Source organism: Trichoplax adhaerens, genomic scaffold, assembly GCF_000150275.1.
Source record: "Trichoplax adhaerens TRIADscaffold_15 genomic scaffold, whole genome shotgun sequence".
NCBI classification, from domain to species: domain Eukaryota; kingdom Metazoa; phylum Placozoa; class Uniplacotomia; order Trichoplacea; family Trichoplacidae; genus Trichoplax; species Trichoplax adhaerens.
In genome coordinates this window covers 1,502,489-1,524,528 of record NW_002060957.1, presented here as the reverse complement: position 1 = coordinate 1,524,528, position 22,040 = coordinate 1,502,489, and the positions used below count along the sequence as shown (strand labels likewise).

Genomic DNA, 22,040 nt, shown 5'->3' with positions numbered 1-22,040 from the left:
ATATGATCTGTAGCAGAATATCTTATCTTAGAAGATGTATTAGTGCATTAAATGAAGAAATTCTAACTTCCCGATATGGTTTTATTATTCGTTTTCATCTTTTCCACATTACTAAAATATTATAAATGCAGAATAAGCTCACATTTTGTAGAGTCTGGTCAGATTACTGAAGCTTCCGGACTCAATATTTGATATAATGTTGTAGTCGAATATCCTTAATTTATAGGAAAATGGAATAAATACTTTTAATTTATTGACTAATTATAGCAACAACGAATTATAAACGATTACTTAAAATTCAAAATTGCTTACACTTCGACTAAGGAAGGAAAGTTTGTAAAAATAGTTTTACTGATAAAGCTGACATAGTTTGATGTAACATCTCTAGAGTTGGATGAATAATACGTCGTAAAGCCAGAATAATAATCAAATTATATAAGAAAATTTTTCGCAGATCTTGTAAATAGTTATACAAATAATGAGATTTGGTTCAATTGCTGCACTTACAGTGTTCTTAATTTAACGAGACCCTTAAATTTTTCATCACTTAAGCTCTCTAAATTTTGATGACTTAGATTGCTAAAAATATAAACAGATCATTTCGATATTAAAATATCGATAGATATACTTGGTACAAATATTTCAATTTAATTTTGAATCATACTAGATAAATATATGCTTACAGCTTTAATAAATTTTGATTAGCGCTAAAGTTGAAGTCCTTAGATATGTGATTAAAATCCAATCGTCTATAAATTATTTGTGATCAATATTCTAACTAAGAAGGAATGCTATTTATTTACTGCTGTAGCTGTGGGATCTGGTGGTTAAGATTTAGGAACAACAATTCATCATTAAATATATTGATTATTAATTTAATTCATTAATTCTTACAGATCCTGGATTTTCTTTAGTTTTGTTAAAGCTGCTGCACTGTTATCATTAATATTGGCCATATATAATGAGCTATTGGAAAGTGAGCCATTTAAATTAAGAGAATAAAGACATGCTTTAGGAGTACTTATAAACCAGTAACAATTGAATCAAATGGTGTAATTGCTTTAGTAAGTGGGTATAAACGTAGTGAAATTCTTAAGATTATTTATTGCCTTATACTATGGGTAGATAATTCTACTGCTTTAAAGACTATGCTTACATGCGACTTGCGTTTGCGAATACTGAAAGTGAGTTAATTGTAAGATTGACCAAATAGTTGAGACCAAGGTATCTGAAATTGTATTTTCGATTAACTTCGAAATTGTTTACAGTTGGACACTGGGACAACTTTAGTAAGGTAGCAAATAATCTAGTGAGCAAAATCTATATTTGAAAACAATAATTCGATAAAATATCTTATTTAAAGATCTGTAAGTGTTCGAAACTACTTTGGTTAATCATAGCAAATTATTCGCTGACTTTAAACTAAAACGCTATCATATACTGCATGTTCTAATACTACTATTGAGCAACTTTGGTTTATTCACTTATTAATCAATGAGTAAACTCGCTAAATCAGGTATACCCATGCAGGAATATAACTCCAGTATTATAAATTACGTCGGAATATGAATCTCAAGCTAAAAAGGGATTCTTACACGTTCGTACCATGAAGAGTTAAATGGCTAAATTTAGCGAATTTAACATTTGCATATGATGATTACAATTAGTTACTCACGCATGAACCACTGAAGTTGAAATACACGGTAAAAAGTTACTGAACCTCTGACAGGTCTATCAAATGGTAATACTATCTGTTAAATGAGCACATTATCGTAAACCGTCTGCAAAGCGACGGGAGTTTGCACTAGTTTTTACTAATAGTAGATTGTAGGAGTGCTGAAATGACTATGAATGGATATACTGTACTGTAATCCGACTGTGTAAAATCACTCAGTTGGTACCCATATTGATAATTATTATAGTAAGATGATTCATTAATTTTAGCTACTGCTGAAAGGCATATAAGGTCAGCAGATTATTGAATTGAATCAATTCTTTGGTATTGTGACATAGAAGGAAGGGGTCTAAGTTCTTGTAATTATTTAAGGAAGACTGAGTCCCGTAAATTTTAGAAATTTCGAAAATTCTCTTTACGTAAATCTTGTCACAAAGCTGGTTTGTAACCGATACTAATTTCTACTTTTTGAGGGAAAAAAGCAATTAATTGCCGTAATCGATAGTAAATTAGTTTAGAAGCCTGTTCTTATCATATTATACATTACAATTCAAATAAATACGTACACTTGTTGTATTGCCATCATGGGCTTATTTGCTGGCAATATTCTTGCGATATGAGTTCTTCGCATATTTCTACATAAGAATACAATAATACCGACTTTAAACCGAATTACATTTCTTACTATATTAAGTTGTGCAGAATCACGTTCTGAGAATTAATAATTATACTAACAGAATCTTTAATTTCCTGAATTCGGGCAGATAGGTTTGATTGAAGACACTGATTTTATTACGCGATAATGCTCTATAATTCCCATTTGCACCAGTTATTTTTAAAATGACATAAACTTGATTAGTATCTGCAATCGATAGAAATTTTGGACAGCTACCATAATGACTTATTGGAAATTCAGTTTGCATTAAAAAGTAGCATTTTATTTGATGTTGATTAAGTAGTAAATCACCATCTAAGAGTTTGCCAGCTAGTATTGGCTTCGTTATTAAGCATTTCCGTTATTAATTTATACATAGTAAACATAAATGTAAAGGCTTATGAAATCGGCTTTATTAAATACTTATTTGTTCTTTTTACTTCTAGATTTTAAAAGTCTCCATAATATCTCAGACATTATGTTGATTTGTAATTCAAAACTATGGATTATTTTTAATTGTTTTCATAAGCATTAGAATAAAATCTATTGAACTTACAGAATTTCCAAGCTATGAGCGCAGTTTAGTAGTGCTTCAATACCAAACTCCTCCAAGTTGTTATTTGATAAATCTCTATTTGAAATTTTAACATACAGCAGATGTTCAGTGTATTCTATTTACCTTACTGAAATAAGTCATGAATTGCTACACTATTTATTGCAATCTTGTGTTACTTGCAATACTGAGAGCTAGCTTTACTTCTTTTCAACTAAATCATTACAAAAATTTGTAAACTTACAAGTGGTACATATTATACGGTCCATCGCATAACGCTGAACTTATAAAGGTCAGTCGATTGAAGTTCAATCGTCTAGTCCACAACAACAAGGCAATAATATCATTAAATTCAACTTTATCATTTACTAAGATAGTAGTGATAATAAATTAGCGTATTAAAGGTATACAAAGGCATAAAATGATAGGAAATTTACTTTAATGTTACTATTCTAGTAAATGCACTATTCATACATGTATCGAAGGTATGGATTATGACGAAAAGTTCCGCTAGAAATATGGTTTATTCTATTTAGCGTTAGTCCCCTAAAATATAAAAAATTATATGGCAGTGATGTCGTGCGATGGTAATTTCATGATATATATATACCAGATGCACAATATCTGAATCCTACATTATACATAGTATGAACATGTTAGTTAATCATAAGCATTTGCATGTATTAAGAATGCTATAGTTACATTCTCACAGCACAGCATTGGCCTAATTATTACTTTTGTAGTGAATTATGATTTATCAATTTCTGATTTGTATTAGGCTATAATTAAACCTGCAGAATATTATAAGCTAAATCATTTTATACTTTTGAAATACGTTTAATCTGTTGCTACTTGATATTTGAGTAATTTGGACTAGGACTGTAACTATAAGATTCATGCATCTATAGAGAGCAATGCTTGCTCCTTTGCATGGACTCGCCTTCATGATTATGAACATATTCTTACATTTCTGAATTCATTAAATTATATGCTAAATATGCTCATTTTCATTAGCATAGTTCATTGAATAATATTTATTAGATTATACTAAAGAATATTAAAATAAGATCATGATGATCATTTCTAGCCGTGAACCAGCTTGGGGATACTTTCATTTTCTATAATAATTATTATCGAAAAAGTCTCTGAGCTAGCTATAAAAAGATATTGCTACACGTAAAAAAATGTTATAAATCGAAAATTACTAAAATCCGTCATTAAATAAGCGATATAGCAACGTACAAAAATCGTAAAGATGGTAAACCGAGAAAGGATTTGTTGGTTAGGACGGAGATTTCGTTCACTGATAAATCCCTAGCGGTATACAATCGGAATAATTAAATTAGAAAAGGCATTTCACCTAATTTTATATAATCCAAAATTTGTGTACCGCATATTGTATCATAAAATCTGCCGTTGAGTTACAATACGTGTATAATTGCATATTCGATGCACAATCAAGATTTAAGTTATTTCAAAACTTGAACTAAAGTTATAAGTAGGTTCATTGCTTTTGCACTAATATTTAAGACAGGACTATGGGCGTACGACGTTTTTAATGTTACAATGCTATAAAAAGCTGGCTAAAAATCGACTTCTGATACAAAAATCACAAGCGTATACATAATTATAGAGGCTAGTTTAGTAAAACCAGATTTAGAGTTCATACAGATATGAAAGGGTTGACAAATTTCGAAAAGCTCCATCTTCAATTTCCGATGTCCAGGTGTTTATCATAAAACTTTAGGAATTAAAGAGATGATATTTATTGTTATTTTGATTTAGTAAATATTATACTCAAGTATGAGCAATAATTTAACGCTGGAGTCATTACAAATGTGTGATTGAAGGTAAGTTAGCAAAGATTCCATATTTGATGCGGTTAATGAAGCCACCAAAGATAAATCTAAGTAAAAAATTAATGTGTCGTACTTAATGATTTTAGTGGCTGAAACATTTTCCCCATATTTTACTTTGCAATATGCGGAAGTATTGAAGTAGTTATGTTGTCATAGCATTAATTGAAGTTATTGATTACTATATTTAAAGTAAAGAATCTTGATTATTTTATATATCATATAAAATATATGCACGTATATCATACATTGTTTTCAGCCTTGTTAAATTTCGGAAAGCCCCAATTTTAGCTCCTCCATGACCCAATGTAGAAAACCGGCTAAAATTATAATTTACAATTTCAACTTAGTATTACTGCAGTATATTGTAGAAGGTTGATGAACCTAACTTATGTAGTAAAGTGAAGTTTATAAGAAACTTTGGTTCTTGATTTATTATTTGAAGATCACTTTATCACGCGCACATAAAGAAACATTGATTATTCTATACGAAGATATGCTACTTACACATTGCTAAGTTTGGGTTTGGATGAAAGCAATCCCGATGGCAAGATAAAAATTGGATTATTTGTAAGATCACTAAATCGAAAATAAAAAAGATGAATAAAATTTACATCAAGGCAACTTATGTAGCTATTAAAAGCTTAGATATGTACGTCGAAAATAAAAAAACTATGATTCTACTGCTGGATGCATCTTCCTCAACATTTAGCTGAAGTAAGACTGGAACGGTCATGATTTCCTACTGCTATGAGGCTATCGTAATTATATGTCTCATTTATAGTACGGTAATCCATGAAGCCCAAATTGCATTCAAAAATCAACTAATCTAGAAGGGCCAACCGTTATTACTTAGGCTACAGGTATATATTTTCATAAACTAGACAAAATTCATGTTCTATAACAAAAAGGGATAATCTAATTCGTGCTTACAGCTACTGTGGGAACTCCTAGATAAAATTTAGATATGAAATGATGAAGATTTTCCTCCCATTTGAATCATATATTTTTTTTATTAAAGCAATTGCAGACTATGTTAAATCCGATACCACTTATTAAAACGGCTTTAAGATGGAGCTTATTCTTGCCACATTTGCATATTTACTGTCTGAGGATTAATTCTATTGTGTATTAACTTACAGGAAAAAAAGATTCTCTAGTCCGTTAAATGTTCCATTAGAAATTTGGCGAATGTTATTAGTTTGTAAATACCTGCAATTAAGAATTAATAACACTTCAGGCTAATAAATATTTTTCGTTTAGTCAAAACTTTGTTTGTAAATTAATAATACGCTTTCACACACTAATTTTCGAGATCTTATGATATTAATAACATACAAATAATTCAATTTTTTTAGCGACTGGAAGGAACCATGTTCAATGCTCATAATGTTTGACAGAGAAAGATCTCTAGCTCGTTAAAAAATAGGTCATAAAGAATTTAATTGCATTATTAGATTTAAGTTAGGAAAAATAAATAGAGTTACATTGCAGTAAACTGTCCAATTTTCCAGTATAAATAGTACTCATATGTTACAAAAGTTTTTAATAATGTTTATAAGCATCGATAATGCTTACACAACTTTGATTAAATGTAGGGAAGTCAAAATAGCATTAATTTATTGCTCACTACTTATATTAGCATAATCCTAAATAAAGCCTGATTTACTAAGATTACAAAAAAAGTGGATTTATATTTAGATACATACAGAGTCCTCAAGTTGATCAACTGATGAAAGTGCTCCTTAGTAATAGCTCGAATCAACGATTTCTGTAATAACCTATTAAAATTGCATATAAAGCTCTAAGAGTGAAATTAGCATACATAACATAACCGTAATATTAAAGAGAAATAGGATTCAGATGGATAATTTTATTGCAAGACTGTTTCTTGTATCATAGACCATAGAGCAAATTATGTTCCTATTTTAGTTTGTTAAATCTTCCTAAAATTTGATGATACTACTTTATATATTGCAATTATTTTCATTTCTAATAAACAAGTCAACAATTTAAATAAACTAATATGCTGTATAATCATAAGTTTACTTATTCATACGTCATTTGCATTTGCTACTTAATGAAGGCTCGGTTTTCAACTCAAGGATATTTAAGGTTGACTGCATTAAGTAAATACCGCAAATGGTAAATTAATTTATCACATTTTTGTCTTAAAAACAAAAGTCTAATAAGGAAGATGGATTCTGATAAATATTTTACCATACTTTACTTAAACTTCAGAAACTCATGAACATCGTAAATAAAAACTGTACTATTGGTAATGAAACTAACAAAACACGTAAATTCTGCAATGAGGTGAATGTTCCATTCTGGATTTCATACATTGGGTTGCCATTTAGATGCCTATATAAAAACATGATATTTACTTTCATATTCTTTACAAATAATAACAAATGATGACACTTATATAATCTAATAAATACACTTCTTTTACAAACAGAGTTTTTAAGCGAGAAAGTCCTTTAAAACCATCTTTTTCCACGCCCAATAATTTGTTTCTCGACATAAACCTTTATCAACGTGGCACCATTGAACAAGTAAATAAATTTTCTCTAATTTATTATATTACAGTTAAATTTACATATCTCTTAATAAATTGGATAATAAACTATACCATTCTGTTTGTGTATGAAAAGAAAGAATTTATTCGCGCAAGCATCTTTCATACATACATTTAGTTATTTTTCAAACTACTCTCACGTTAATTGTAGCTAGTTATGAATTGCACTATTAAGTATTCGCTGCATTATTTTAAAGCTAATTTATAGAAGCATACTTACAAGGCTTGCAAGAGTTCATTGTATTGGAACGTTTCAGACTTAAGCTGCATTATATAATTATCGTTTAGATTTCTAGAAAGAAAACAATAATTTTAATGATTAGAGTACTAGAAATAGTATATTTATAGATCAAAATAATCTTTCGCTCTATTACACTATTCAATTACTTACAAAGAACGTAAATTAGGCAAATTTTGGAGATCAGCTGCAGAAATTATTCTCATTTTGTTTCTTGCAAGATTACTTAGAAAGTAAAGATAGATTTGAATAAATGAGTAAATTTAAAAGTTTCAATTTATTTCAACATACGAAAACTTTCAACTTTGAGAAATATTTCACTTTAACTTACAGATTATAAATCCATGGCTGAAAGGTAGTGGGGTCAATTGGGAAATCTGTAAAATCGTTCCCTTCCAAGTTGCTAAGGACATAAAATATAGAGATTTCAAAATTTGGGTACTACAGTATTGCAAAGTCCTAAATAATTACTTTGTTTTTAAAAAGGCAGCAAAAATGCACTACTACAGACTCTAAAATAATCTGATAGCTGTTACTAGTTCTAAAGTCAGCTGATAGCATTCTTAGAAATAACTGTATTCATCATCATTACGATATCTATGAAATCTATTACAAGAAGGCAATAATTGTAACCGTTAAATCAAACATATGGAAAGATTGATATGCTATTTATTCTAATTTTTTGGCAAACATATTGGTAGAATATAAACCAGTTAGAGCATACGAGTATTTGCAGTTTACTATTAAAATAATAAAACATAAAAAACGCAGCATATTATATCCAAGTTAATCGCATATTCAATTCTTTTTTACTCACATGATTGAGAATGGCAATAGTAATCTTCTTAGTAACTGATTCATCCGGTTATTCGTGCATATCATGCTTGTATTGGAATATTTACATCCAGTTAAGGGCTCAACGTTAACTGATTTAGTACAAATATATTGCCCAAAAACATATTTAAAGTCAGAATTGAATCTAGACAATAAAGTAAGCTATCTAATATTAAACTTGTTTATTAACTTAATTTTGATAAGTTACAGTAGTCATAATCTGGTACATCAATATATAACAATTTACCTATTGCTAATGCAAATCATCCTCCCGTCTTATTATTTATTCTATCTTATTTTTACTTGATAAAGCCATGAATGCTACAACTTTATCAGTCTCATGAACATTTAGATGCGAATATAAGGAAATAACTCATTGTAGTAATAAAGATAGGGTATACTGATACGATAGTTGGTTTACTACGAAAGATAGTATTGAATTATTAGTTATGATCGTAGGTACCGCTTTAATATTGTATCTCATTAATGGATTAATTTACTATGATATAATAAATCATTTACCACTGCCAGGGCATTTAGGGCAGTTGGCTAAGTAAATAAATTCTAAAGATTATAAATGTAAATTTTAATACTGACACTATGGAAATTCAATACAATTTCAATCAATATATGAATATAGTCTGGTATCTGTTACAGGGTATCATTTATCATCATCCCTTTATCGCAATAAGTTTCATTGCAGCTAATTCAATTTTTATATTATATTTAATTTATTGAAAGAAAAGGCATGTATGTAAGCGTAGTGTAAACCATAAAAATTAAACAAAATTATGGCGATAAAATGGATTAGAACTCACAGCAAATTAATTTGCTTCCATTAACCAGTTCAGCAAAGCCTTGATCTTTCCATAAATGACAAGACTGGAATTTGCATACTAAATTTGATAAATATAAACTTAATATATCTTTAATACCGTAAGTTATTACACATTATAGAAATGAAAAAGCGCTTTATTATTAGTAAATAAAATTTTAAATCCTAGAGTACGTACATGTCACAGGTTTTTCTGCCCAAGAAAGACAAGTTTCATAATCATGGCAAAGATGAACGTTTTTGTACCGTGTTAAATTGGATAACTTGAAAGACACTAAAATAGAATATTAAGATTGCAGTTACAAATCCAAATTTGTTATGCAAGAGATGTAAGCTAAATCAGAAAGATTAAACCCTACGAGTGTACTGTCAGGCTTGTTCTCCCAACATCTACCTATGGTACGGTTTTAAATACTAACGATTATATTTTGTCTGGAGGAACATTAATAAGACATATCTCTCTTAGCTAACAATGAACCCAAATATTATTAAAAAGTCCACCATTTGATAGTACAATAGCAATAATATCAGTTATCGCTACAGTATTAATATGATATTATAAAACTATGCACCTATCTATTCAAAACATGTATGCGTAAGGTATCATTGATAAATTATTATCAGCACGTCCCTAGATAAGTAATCTTATGAAGACTATGTTACGGCTGCTACGCTTAACTTAATCATAAACGATTGCCTGTTATAATGAGGAATCTTCAACTATACAATGTGAAGAAATTATTCTCCAATTTAATTTTTCTTCTTTAATTAATAATTATATTATATAATCAAGATATTGCTAATCTTTAGCGGAAAGCACGGATAATTTCAGAAAATATTCTTTGTTTAGCTTCTACATCTAAGGATACTATGGCAATCATTCAATCTAACAACAATTTGAATATCTAACACTTTAATAAAAAATAGAATTTTTTGTTTAGAATGTAGAGTGAAGCTATCATGGGCATTTTGAGATGATTTAAGCTATTTCTTACAGGTATGATAAAGTGTCTAAAATTTACAGTAACGATTGTTTTATAAAACTGTATTTAAGCAGATAGATTGGTATATCTTTCGTATCCTAAAAGGGCCATTTACTTTCGGTCTAATTCGATCTGACTTGCTAAATCTGTATTTGGCCAAAATATTTGCTGTGAATGGTACCCTAAAACATATAGTTGCTCAATTTTGCAATTAAACCATTCTCATACAATCATATAGCCTTAATTTTGAGCTGGACTGTACTGAATCGAAACATTGCCTAATCATACATGTATGCTACAGCATTTAGCCTTTCTTATTTTATAGCTTATATACATGGAAATAGTATATATAGATGAAAAATTTATGCTATACACTGCTTTGTGCTAAAAGCTACTTAAATTTGTTACTACTTTTTAAGAATAAATGCTGTCAGCTTCTGATAATTACTTATCTAGAAATTGAGAGTAAGCGTAGTTGTGTTGTGGTCGTAAATAAGTTTAGATTGACAAATATGTGATAGTGAGATTGTGATATGATTGAAGCTCACTCAAAACATAGACGCTGTCGCACTCATTAGTGATTATCATACACCCCAAAGCTGTGTCAAAGAGGTTAGAAACTGCTCTAGTCAGCTTAACTGTTAGTAATTGAAATATCGTACCGCTTAAAATAAACTAATTCTGGATTATACATTAACTTTATACTTGTATATAGTTATCCAGCATACTTTAATTTATCCGCCAAATTTTTACGCATAATATTTTCGACTAGTTGCGATGAAAGTAAAAAGGTCTAATCATTAGAATTCCTATGCTTCACTTCTAAATATTTCACATTTACTTAGATAAATAGTAGCGGCATCGAATAATTAATTGTTACCAATCACTATGTACTTGCATAAAACGTAAGTATTCATCTTCTACTTACCACAACCTAATTCGTCGTCAATGTTCATAGAATCTAATTTGCAATCACAAATTTCGTGAATTGTTTTAAGCTGCCATGAATGACATACCATGGCTAGAAAAATCAGTTCTGAATAGAAACACAAGGCATATACGACATTTCAGAATTAGTCTTCCATATTTTATCGATAGTCGGTGCTACTGATAGTAGGACACGCAGCTCTTGAATCAACACCAATATTGAAATAGGTTCAATAATAAATCGCTTAATTCATTCGTAATATATTAAAATATTTTATATTTAAACCTGACCTATAGCATAAGTAAGTAATCCAATCCTGATAAAAAATGAAACTTCTTTCAAATTTTGCTCTCCCATTCTTGTGATAATGGTATTTTGGTTTAGATTAGGAAGACTTTATTAAGGGTTTATTTTTCCAATTGCTTCAAATTTATTGATACAGGGAGCGTCCTACACGTATTGCGTCTTTAAGAAAGATTTATGTTCTAGGATTGATTCTTTTAGATATAACCAGGATGAAGAATAGGCCGTTTATGAGTATAATTATCGTTCTGCAATAGTTTATATATATGTACTTAAAGCGAAATAATTAGATTACCACTTTTAGATTACAATAGCTTTTTAATCAGTTACGTAATTTATTAATTTTATTTTATAAAATTTAAATTATTGACAATGCTATTCTTGCGTGATGTTTTAGAATTTTGAATGCTGGTAAAAATTATCGAACAATGAGTTTAAAGTAGAATATTCCATAATGACAGATTCAAATCATTTCTTTCTCTTATAATTTAGGCAATGAATATTATTAGAGATGTAAATATGTCAATTATTTTGAGTAGCTTTCAATTGTTGCATTTCAATAAGATTTTAAACCGGCGTTGGTAATAATAATATTTTGAAGATTGAAATAAATTGTTAATTTTTGGATATCATTTAAAATCAAAAATAGTTTAACCATTAAATTCCTTCCTCTAAGTTATAAATATATCTGATATTTTAGCGTAATTTCTAATTATCTAGGCTATAGCAAAATACCGGTATGTGTAATCATTAGACTCCTTATGTGTTAAACTATCTAGATACTTTATTAGCGGACTAGTAATTTTGCAAAAGTTAGGGAGTTTATAATTTGATGAGTGAATTTTATAAACCAACTATGTTTTATTGTCACGGTACGAACTACCGTGAAGAAATATCTATCTAAATTTGGTTAATATAATATAGTGATATTATATTACAACTAGTTACTTACTATAGGAATTACTCTAATTATAAATGTGTTATAGTAAATTTAATGCTGTACTGTAATGTGCACTGAAATGATTCTGTGAATGGACATATTGTAGTCCGACTGTGAAAAACTAGTTATCTCACCTAAGTATTTTTATAAGATGAATTGTGAATGTTAGCTACTGTAGAAGGGTATATAAGCCCGTCAGATAGTTGAATAAAGTAGTTCTCAATTGTATAGTTGTTTTAACGTAGAATCAAAGGCGTCTAAATTCTTGTGAGGTAGTTAAGGGATACTGAATTCCGGAAGACTATAGTAATTTAGAGATTTGTTTTACGTTATCCTTGTCACGAAGCTGGATTGTGACATTTATATACGTTTACAGACTGGCAATCTTTTGTCGGCGTAATTGCACAGACTGTTAATAATAGTATAAGTATCGAATTATTTAACGTAGCTATGACCTGGAACTACTCGCTACTTTCTCCTACTTTAAAAGTAGTCTGCTAAAACAAGGATAATCATACTATAGTGGCAGATAAGAAAACACCAATTTTAGTTTCTTAGAAGCTGCATTAATCAATAATTATAATAATTATTCTCATTCTCGAAATTACAATCTTCAGTCGTAGAATATATGTTAACGAAATCCCTTCATAAACTCTGCTTGGATGTGAATCTATGTGAATAGCTTTTGTCAAGAACCTTTACATGCAGGTTTACAATTTTTTACCGTATTGTTATAAGTGCTATTTATATATTAGAGCTACAATTTCATTTATAATCATATCTTAATATCCGTAAAAATTTATAAATGCTCCACATTTAAATAGTATCGACCTACTAATAGTTACTATTGTCATAGTTACCAAGCATGCGATGTCCAGGACGAATAGCAGATGTAACAAATATGGGTTTACTCGATAAAAAATTCAGTGCGTCAGATACAGTACATTAGTGAATTATTTAAGAGACCATAAGAATAAATATTGTTATGATTATGAAATATGTTTATTTATAGAAGGAATGTAATTACTAACTGAGAGATAATTGACTGTAAATGAATGAATTATTCGCTTGAGATGACACACATATCATCTACTGAGGCCTTTTGACGAGCTTGTTATCTAGTGTATATTAACGGGTTCTTTAATATTGCAGAGTTTATTTACTAAACAGAAAGTATTGGATGTATGGATTACGATTAGAATAAAATTCGCGACGATGATTAAATAATAAAAAAAATTAATTATTATTGGAACTTAATTCTTCTGGAATCTTATGTTTTCTTTTTTATTCAGTTAAAATATTCTAATTAATGGATGAAAGTGCAAGTGTCTACATTAGCTTGTAAGGTATGGGTATAATATGTCTGTAACTATATTTATAAACAAATCCTTTTGCTGTTCAATCATTTGATACTGGTATTAGATATAATTAGTCAAGCGGAAAAGAAGAAATTAATTCAATCAATCAAGTGATGCATCCAAGGCAATATCTGCATAGATACGACATTGACATATATTACTTACTTATTAATATAATAGCAATAGTAATTACAAATATTATATTATCGAAAGCTATTAAAGAAGTCAGATACTGTTATAATGTTACCTTGCCGTAGAATAGCTAAGGTGTATAAAATAATAGCAGCTAATATGATACAAATCCATAATTTAAATGCTAGACAAGACAAGTAATACGAAACACGAGTATTATTGTAGTAGACTGGAGCATATTTGGTATAAATTGCTATTGTAGGAAACTAACAGCAAGGGCAATTTAAATTCTAGTTCACAATATTTGAATTAGATAGTAGTCGCGCATTGCAATGGTTTTAGCTAATTACGATAGTTATGTACCAACAGAGTGACACACGTACAATCGCATTAATGTAATTTAATGATTAATTGATGATTGATATTTTAAGCTACATAATTGGATGAGACTTTAAAATTTTGTTTCGAGTTTAAAAACAAATAAGTTCATCTATTTAATATGAAATTTAAATTTCATCTTCCTACAATGGATTCAGCAATTTACACAGATGAAATGAGCATGGATACTGATCTACTCCGCAATAAAATTGACGTATATGACTATCACAGCCAAAGGTTGTTGTGGCACAAGAAGATAATATAAAACAAGTGATTAATTATTAATTAGTGTCACTGATTCAGCAATGCTAGCTCGCAACTTGATAGTAAGTAGAACTATTCTTTTAATAATTGTTGCTGTATTGATATAATGAGTACTTGTCCACCTTTATCCTACAGATGACTTTTTGATCAACACGTATAGCTTACTATTCTATTAGCTATTTAGCTCAATTTATTATCTCTCGTCTAGTGGATCACTCAGTTACTTTTCTATTGATGAAATAATCCTTTCTAAATCTATCTGAATATAATATAAATCAAATCTGCGCATTATTGTTTCTTCTAGACAACAACATTGACCTAGAAATATTACTCATAACCGTTGAAGGATAGAATTAATCATTCATGAACAGTAAGCGTATAAGCAACGATGAAGCAGACCAAGTAGAAGGAGTAATGTATGAAAACGCCGGTCGGATATCGAAATCAATGGAGCAAAGCATGATCTTTGCCTATCCGTTACCTTGCCTTCTTTGCTACAGCATTATTATTTACAATTGGATTATATCAGTATACGCAACATTTTAACTAGCTATGACAGCATACTAAATCGGATTGATTGATGACGTTGATCAATCCTATTTCATGCTATCGAATCGGATTTACTGATGATAATTGTTGAGATAGGATTAACGTTGGGTGACATGATGCACTTGACAGAACTCTACTTAGTATTCTAATATAGGATTCTATAGGATGACTAATGTGATGACAAGAGGCCATATTGCTATTTCGTCTATTGTTTGGGCAAGACTAAATAATGCCTATGCTGTAACTTTACTGTATGTTTTATCAGATGCTTACTTAATCCATTATTCCATTTAGTATACATCTAGAAACAATATCGAAATAAGCTGTAAGTAGACCCTATCGCTATTTCATCTATTGTCATGGCGAGACTAATACCTATGCTACAACACATTATTCTATCGGATGCTTCCTCAACCCATTATTCAATTGAGCAAGTAGTTATACCGAATATCGAGAGAAGCTGTCGATAAGCCCTATCCTTATTTCGTCCGTCGTTGTAATGATTTCAGTTAATTGTAGGAGTATAGTAGTTGGCGAATAGGATGAAACGGTGCACTTGCACTGTTTCTAGTACAAGACCTTCGTGTGCCACATTAGGGAATTACTCAATATTTGTTAACTCCAATTTTGAGTAACGTAGGCGAACCAACAGTAGTAGCAGGAGATTATTACTCGGTCATTACAATTATCATGGCGAGAATATAATCGATGCTATAACACATTATGCTATCGGATGCTTACTTAATCTATTATTCAATTTGGTACCATATGCAGTTATACCGAATATCGACTTAAGCTGCCGATGAGCCCTATCATTATTTCGTCTATTGTCATGGCCTACACCAATACCTATGCTATAACACTTAATTCTACTGGATGCTTTCTCAATCCGTTAATTAATTTTAGCTTAAAACTTGAAACTATGCATCTATACCAAATATCGAGATAAGTTCCTGGCAAAACTAGATAAGCCCTATCTTTATTTCGTTTATAGTCATGGCCGACAGTAACACTTATACTATTACACTTAATTGTGTTGGACGCTTACTCAATCCGTTAACTGATTTTGGCTTATAACTTGAAAGTTTGCGTCTTTACTGAATATCGAGGCAAGCTGTCGATTAGCCCTATCGCTATTTCGTCTATTGCCATGGCCGACACGAACGCCTATGCTATTATACTTAATTGTATCGGACGCTTACTCAATCCGTTAATCGATTTAGGCTAATAGCTTGAAAGTATGCATCGACGCTGAATATTGAGGTAAGCTGTAGAGAAGCCCTATCTTTATTTCGTCGACTGTCACGGCGACACTTACACCTATACTATTAACGCCATTCTATCGGATATTTACTCAATCCATTATTCAATTTAAGCTAGCAACTTGAACATATGAATCCACATCGAGTATCAAAGAGAAGCCTTGTGCTCATAACTACAGTTTTACAAGGCTCAATGGGCTCGGCGGGTACTCTAACTGAAATTGCTTTCAACGATGAAGGTAATAAAAGCGGAAAGAGTGTCCTGTGGCTTTAAGTCGCCTAGCTGTGCTTTCAGGCCGAACATAGAATAGGATGCATGCTGTGACATTATTCTAATTGACTTTTCAACTTTTTCAAACTTTAGATAAAGTAAATGAGTTGATGGAACTATTTAAAATAGAATACTCGCCCAGTAAGCTTAATATGGCCTATGGATGTTGATGCTTTATAGTGAGTGCTGCACGTACTGAGACCACAAAGGATCATGATTCCCTATTGATGAAGAAAATTACCCGGAATAGACATTGATATAGTATTTGTTTTGCGTTTAGTGTCTGACTGATAGCATGATAGTCTTACAACAGCGTAGACAATATTGAAAAATTGTAAACTGCTTGTGAATAATGAGTTGCTAGTAATTATCGAATCGATGTAAGGAGTTGCGTTGGATCACACTCGTTCAGAGCTGGCAATTCAGTTGGAAGAGATTTTTTTTCCTACTGAAGAAATAGATTATCTCGATCACTCGTAACTCTTTTGCAACACTGTTTTTGTTAATTACAGTAGTTAAAATAGTTTAAATGTCAATCGTTCCATTAAAATTAATTATCGTTCTAAGTTAAGATAAAGTTTTATAAGAGAAGGGTCCAGGCGTACGTAGAGGGGCCAGATACATGCTTTGGTAAGGTTAAAATCAATAAAAGGAAATTTTTCTCCTTATTTCATATATTGTATCGTGTTTTGAGTGTTTAGCAGGATTTGACTTTCTTCCTATACAATATAATGACAGTCTAGTTGACTCTGACTGATTCTACAGTATACTCATATAGTCTTAACCAATGTTCTCAACATATCGTACTAGGATGCTGAATTGCGTCTGCTGAACTTTCTATAATAATATGACTTTTAATTGCGGTAGAAAGTTTGGATTCGAGTAGATGACCTTGGCTAAGGTTCTTAATCGGTTGCAACTTAAAATTTAATCTACTTGCGCGTATGAACATATTGTATGAGAGCTATACCTACTCTAGAAGTAGAAGCCATTCTAGACGGATAGAATGCTTCCATTTGAGTAAATATTATCGAGCCAGGTTCTCAATCGGTTGCAATCTATTTTGAGTGTACGAATAGTGTATTAGAGTTGCACATAACTCTAAAAGTAGCAATTATTATGAGACACGTAGAATGTTTTCAATTGGAGAACATGGCGTTGATCTCAATTTGAGCTTTAGTTTAAAAGTGGAAAGTGTTTTACTGTACATAATCGGATAGAATGCTTCCATCCTAGTAGATAGCCAGGTTCTGAATCGGTTGCAACCTATTTTGAATATACAGGTAAATTATATTACAGTTGCTTCTGACTATAAAAGTAGGAGTTAGTTTAGACGGATAGAAAGTTTCGATTTGAGTAGATGGCCTTTGTCAATGGTGGCCACTAACTGCACCACCTTATTGTTGGTATATTATGGTGCCATAGCTGGACTTTACTCAACGAGCTTTAAAACAGGACATTAATTGATAGGGGTAAACCGCTTAGATTCGAATATATGATTTTTAGTAGATTGTCAATCGATCGTACTCCGTTTTGAATATTTCGTTTACTAGAGCTGCACTTGACTAGAACGGGAGAAACTAGTTTACAAGGCTAGACTGCATCGATTCGAATCCATGACTACAGTATTGGTCAATTCTCTCTTTCGGTTGCACGATAGCTGTAGTGTTTTCTTGTATGTACTATAGATGCAGTTTACTCTAAAAGTAGAAGCCAGTATTAAGGATAGACTATATATGTTGGAGTGCCTCGCTTAGGTTGATATTTTTACTATGCAGTGCTTGCGTTTGATTTTATTCTACATCAGTCAGTACTCTCGACCCACCGCATCGTATTTTAGAATGTTCACTTTGCTAAAAATGGCTCTACATGTTTACTCATAATGGCCATCTTATGCTGTAGACAGATTGGGCTATACAGCAGATTGATCTTGCGGTGTCCACTTCGTTAGATCTTTCAATGTGGCAGGACAGTGCTGATAGAAACTAGCATCTGTATTTTATTTTTCTATAATACCAGCTACCTCATGGTGAAGGAGAAGGCATTTAGTTGACTCTTGCTCCACTTTACTACCACAATAGAATACGATACTTTGTTGACTCTCCTTACTTCATTTTTTTACAAACTTGAAATTAGACACTTTTTTTCGACTCTTACTCCCTTTTTCTACCCACAATAGAATAGCATTCTTCGCTCACTTCTACCGTATTACTCCATTTTTCTACCACAATTGAATTTGATTCAATCTTGACTCTTACTGTACTTTTCTACCGTATTCGAATACGATTTTTCCTTGACTGCTATGACTCTATTTTTCTACCATAATAGAGTGGGATTCTTGATTGTAATCTCCTTCCATTTGTAACCCTAACCTTGAGTCAATATTTCAATGGGGCTCGACTGGAAATAAAAACAATATAATATAATGTAGAAGCTCCAAATGGAAAACTCTGAATCATAACCTATTGATGGTGCCTATTCAAGGCATTAGCAGACGTGCTTGTCGATTTTTTTTTCACCTTGTCTGCAACGTATTGACAGTCACAAATCATCGTTTGGACAGTAGATGAATGAGCTTGCATTAGAAGGGAGTCTCTCTTGCTCTTGTCTTTCTTTTTTTAATGGAAAGAAATGCAAGACTAACGGATTAAGTAAAGCCGTTATTGATTGTCTCTCACCTATTGTTGTTTTTATCCAATGTCCGATTAATTCATCCCTCCCCCTCCTGCATCCTTTTGATGAGCACAAGAAATCGTGAGAGCAATAATTTACTGAATCAAGCGAGAATTGTATTGAATGGATGATTTTATTGATTTGGCATGCAATCCCGCCATCTTGCCCATGTCAATAATATGCATTTTAGACAACGTCTTGACACTATCTTAAAGCAAGAAGGATAGTTAGAATGGATGAGTGTATGAATCCATCTACTATCCAGGCTCCATGATAACGATGACCACGAGGACGGTTAACGTCTCCTCCATTGCTGTCATTGCAATCTCATTTCAATGTCGTTCTACGATAGGAAAGAAATGAAGAATACCTATCCTCGATTATTATGAGTACAGCATTTCAGTTTAATTTCTCAATTTTTTTATATCTGCCATTTCATTCATGACGATGGAAAGTTTCATTTTGGCAATCGCCGCTTGGATTGACTAAGCAGTGCCCACTCGCTATGATAGCGTAGCGATGCCAGTCTCTAACGGCCTAACCCCTTATATGTTTATTCTCTCCTTCTATTTTCAATTTCACTCAAATTCGTCAGTCAAATAGTTTCGGTTGAAAACTTGCATACAACAGGATCCATGTTATTAGGGAAAAGGAGAAAGACAGATCTGAGTGTAAACGTAACCCTACCATGTTCTTCTTCTCCTTTGACTGACAACTCCACTTGAAACAAATCAAGTGGTCTTGGTCGAAAAAAAGTCACATAACATGATCAATGCTAGGTAATCCTATCGTAGTCATTCTCTCCTTGTGCTTTTAACTCTATAGGAAACAAGTCGAGTCGTCTCGGTTGGAAAATATGAACACATAGTTTGATCGAGCATAGGCAACTCTCCTGTTATTGCCAACAACTGCACTGGAAACAAATTCAAGAGTCTTGATAGGAAAATATCACCACACGATATCATCAACGTAAGGAGAATTTTCCCGTTATTGCCAACGGCAATGTAAAAATAAATCTAGAGCCTCACTTGGAAATATCAACACGACCTGGCCAACTCTCCTATTATTGCTAACGCTACCCGAAATGAGTCTGGTTGTCTCGGTCGGAAGATACGAGTATCAATACGACATAATCAAAGGAAAAAGAGCAAGACAGATCTAGTCTACATCTAATCCTAGCATGGTCCTCTTCTTGTGTTTTTACTACCAACACCACTCCCAATAAGTCAAGTCGTCTCGGTTGGTCAATAATAACACAAGATGATCAACGTTAAGGGAAAGAGCAAGGCAGTTCAAGTGAGTACCCACAGCACTCCAAATACAGGAAGTCAAGTCATCTCGGTTGGAAAATAGCAACACGACATGATGAGCGTTAGGGATAGGATAGATTCAGTCTTCAGCCAAGCCGAACATCGCCATCATTGCCTGTTGTTGCCAACTGGAAACGAGTAAGTTAGTCTCACTTGGTCCATACCAGTACGACAAGGTCAACAGTTAAGGAAATGAACAAGACGGTTGGAGTCTACAGTAAGAATAGGTCTCAACATTTTGTTTTTAACCGTCACGATCAAGATACTGTGAACGACAATGCAGTCGCCAAATTGCCTAGACAGGTTTACGATGGCTTTGCCAGTATTTAGTGTTGTATGTAGCAAGGCATTGATCAATGCATTTGGAATTCAAGTTGTCATTGGCATGAATGAGAAGATTGCAATGTTTTGTCTTGATCAGCATGGCCTCTCTTGCTGTCCACACTTGTAGGCCATGTTGGCTATTGGATGCCTTGATGGAAGAGAATACAAGCCTTTGGTGCTTGTCTCACATCGGTGTGGGCTTTTATTTGTTTTGCTGTTGTCTTGAATAAAAGTGTATGTCTCCAATGGAGAAAACAATGTATAAGGAGGTTGGACCACCTGCAATCATCTTCCTCTCGTATTCAATGCAAGTAATTCTGATGAAAATAGATTGTAGGCGAGAGATCGAATCAAGTCCAATGGCAAGCATCACGTGGAATATTAAGTAAACTATCATGGCATCACACTAGCTCATTTTTTTTCCTATCTACTTGCGGTAAATCCTCCTTTACGACACTCTTTCATACATGGAGACGCAAGCTCCACACAAGAGCAAAAGTATGTAACATTGGAATTTCATATTGATCTTTTCTGCCTTGATTCGTCAGTTACAGTAATTGCAAGAGATGGAGAATGAATGTTTCTCCATCCGTTGATAGGACAGCCGTACAAATGGTTGATCGTCTTTTCAATTCTATGCTGCCTTATTTCATTCCATCTGTTAACTGCAATAACGCTGTAGTTGATTCATTTTCGTTACCAAACAATCCAGAGCGATCGCCGTCGATAACATCCATTTTGATCATGGATGGCTATAACAGCCTATATCTTCTTGGCTCGATAACCTTCGTCTTCATCTAGGCCATGTCCACTTGTCCGATGCTTGACGATTGTTTTCAATTGGACATGGCTATTGCGGTTGTTTTGCTTTTATCTTGGAAAGAAGTTGAAAGATACTTTAGGCACCATCCTGTGGCTGTAGTTGACCAATTTATCCTAATGTACGATTACCAATTTCATTCAAGGGATGGCAAAAAGGCATGAAGATTTTCATGTCTTTTATGCCATCCTTGGACACCCATGTTATCCTAGCAAATGTACACTCTTCATCACCAATCAACTAGTCTATTCCATTATGCCACATCTCCATCATACTATTTTAACTCTTTCCTTTAGCCTACAACTTTAACATGCAATC

At 32.0% G+C, this 22,040-nt stretch overlaps 2 protein-coding genes across 2 annotated transcripts in view; both read right to left on the bottom strand.

Moving 5' to 3' along the window:
• The window catches only part of TRIADDRAFT_60494 (uncharacterized protein), a gene marked incomplete at both ends in the record, with an annotated part of 3,842 nt that extends 315 nt beyond the window's left edge, over positions 1-3,527 (bottom strand). The window contains 6 exons of the mRNA XM_002116375.1: positions 508-579; positions 895-966; positions 2,242-2,310; positions 2,887-2,961; positions 3,128-3,251; positions 3,494-3,527. Coding sequence (XP_002116411.1) covers positions 508-579; positions 895-966; positions 2,242-2,310; positions 2,887-2,961; positions 3,128-3,251; positions 3,494-3,527 — 446 coding nt within the window. The remainder of the gene's footprint in view (positions 1-507; positions 580-894; positions 967-2,241; positions 2,311-2,886; positions 2,962-3,127; positions 3,252-3,493) is intronic.
• A 1,186-nt stretch (positions 3,528-4,713) lies between these two features.
• Positions 4,714-7,764, bottom strand: TRIADDRAFT_60493 (uncharacterized protein; the record flags this gene model as incomplete). Its single annotated transcript, XM_002116374.1, has 6 exons — positions 4,714-4,789; positions 4,988-5,059; positions 5,247-5,318; positions 5,880-5,951; positions 7,541-7,612; positions 7,712-7,764. The coding sequence occupies 6 exons, from the start codon at positions 7,762-7,764 to the stop codon at positions 4,714-4,716; spliced, it is 417 nt and encodes a 138-aa protein (XP_002116410.1).
• Between the last annotated feature and the right edge of the window lie 14,276 nt (positions 7,765-22,040).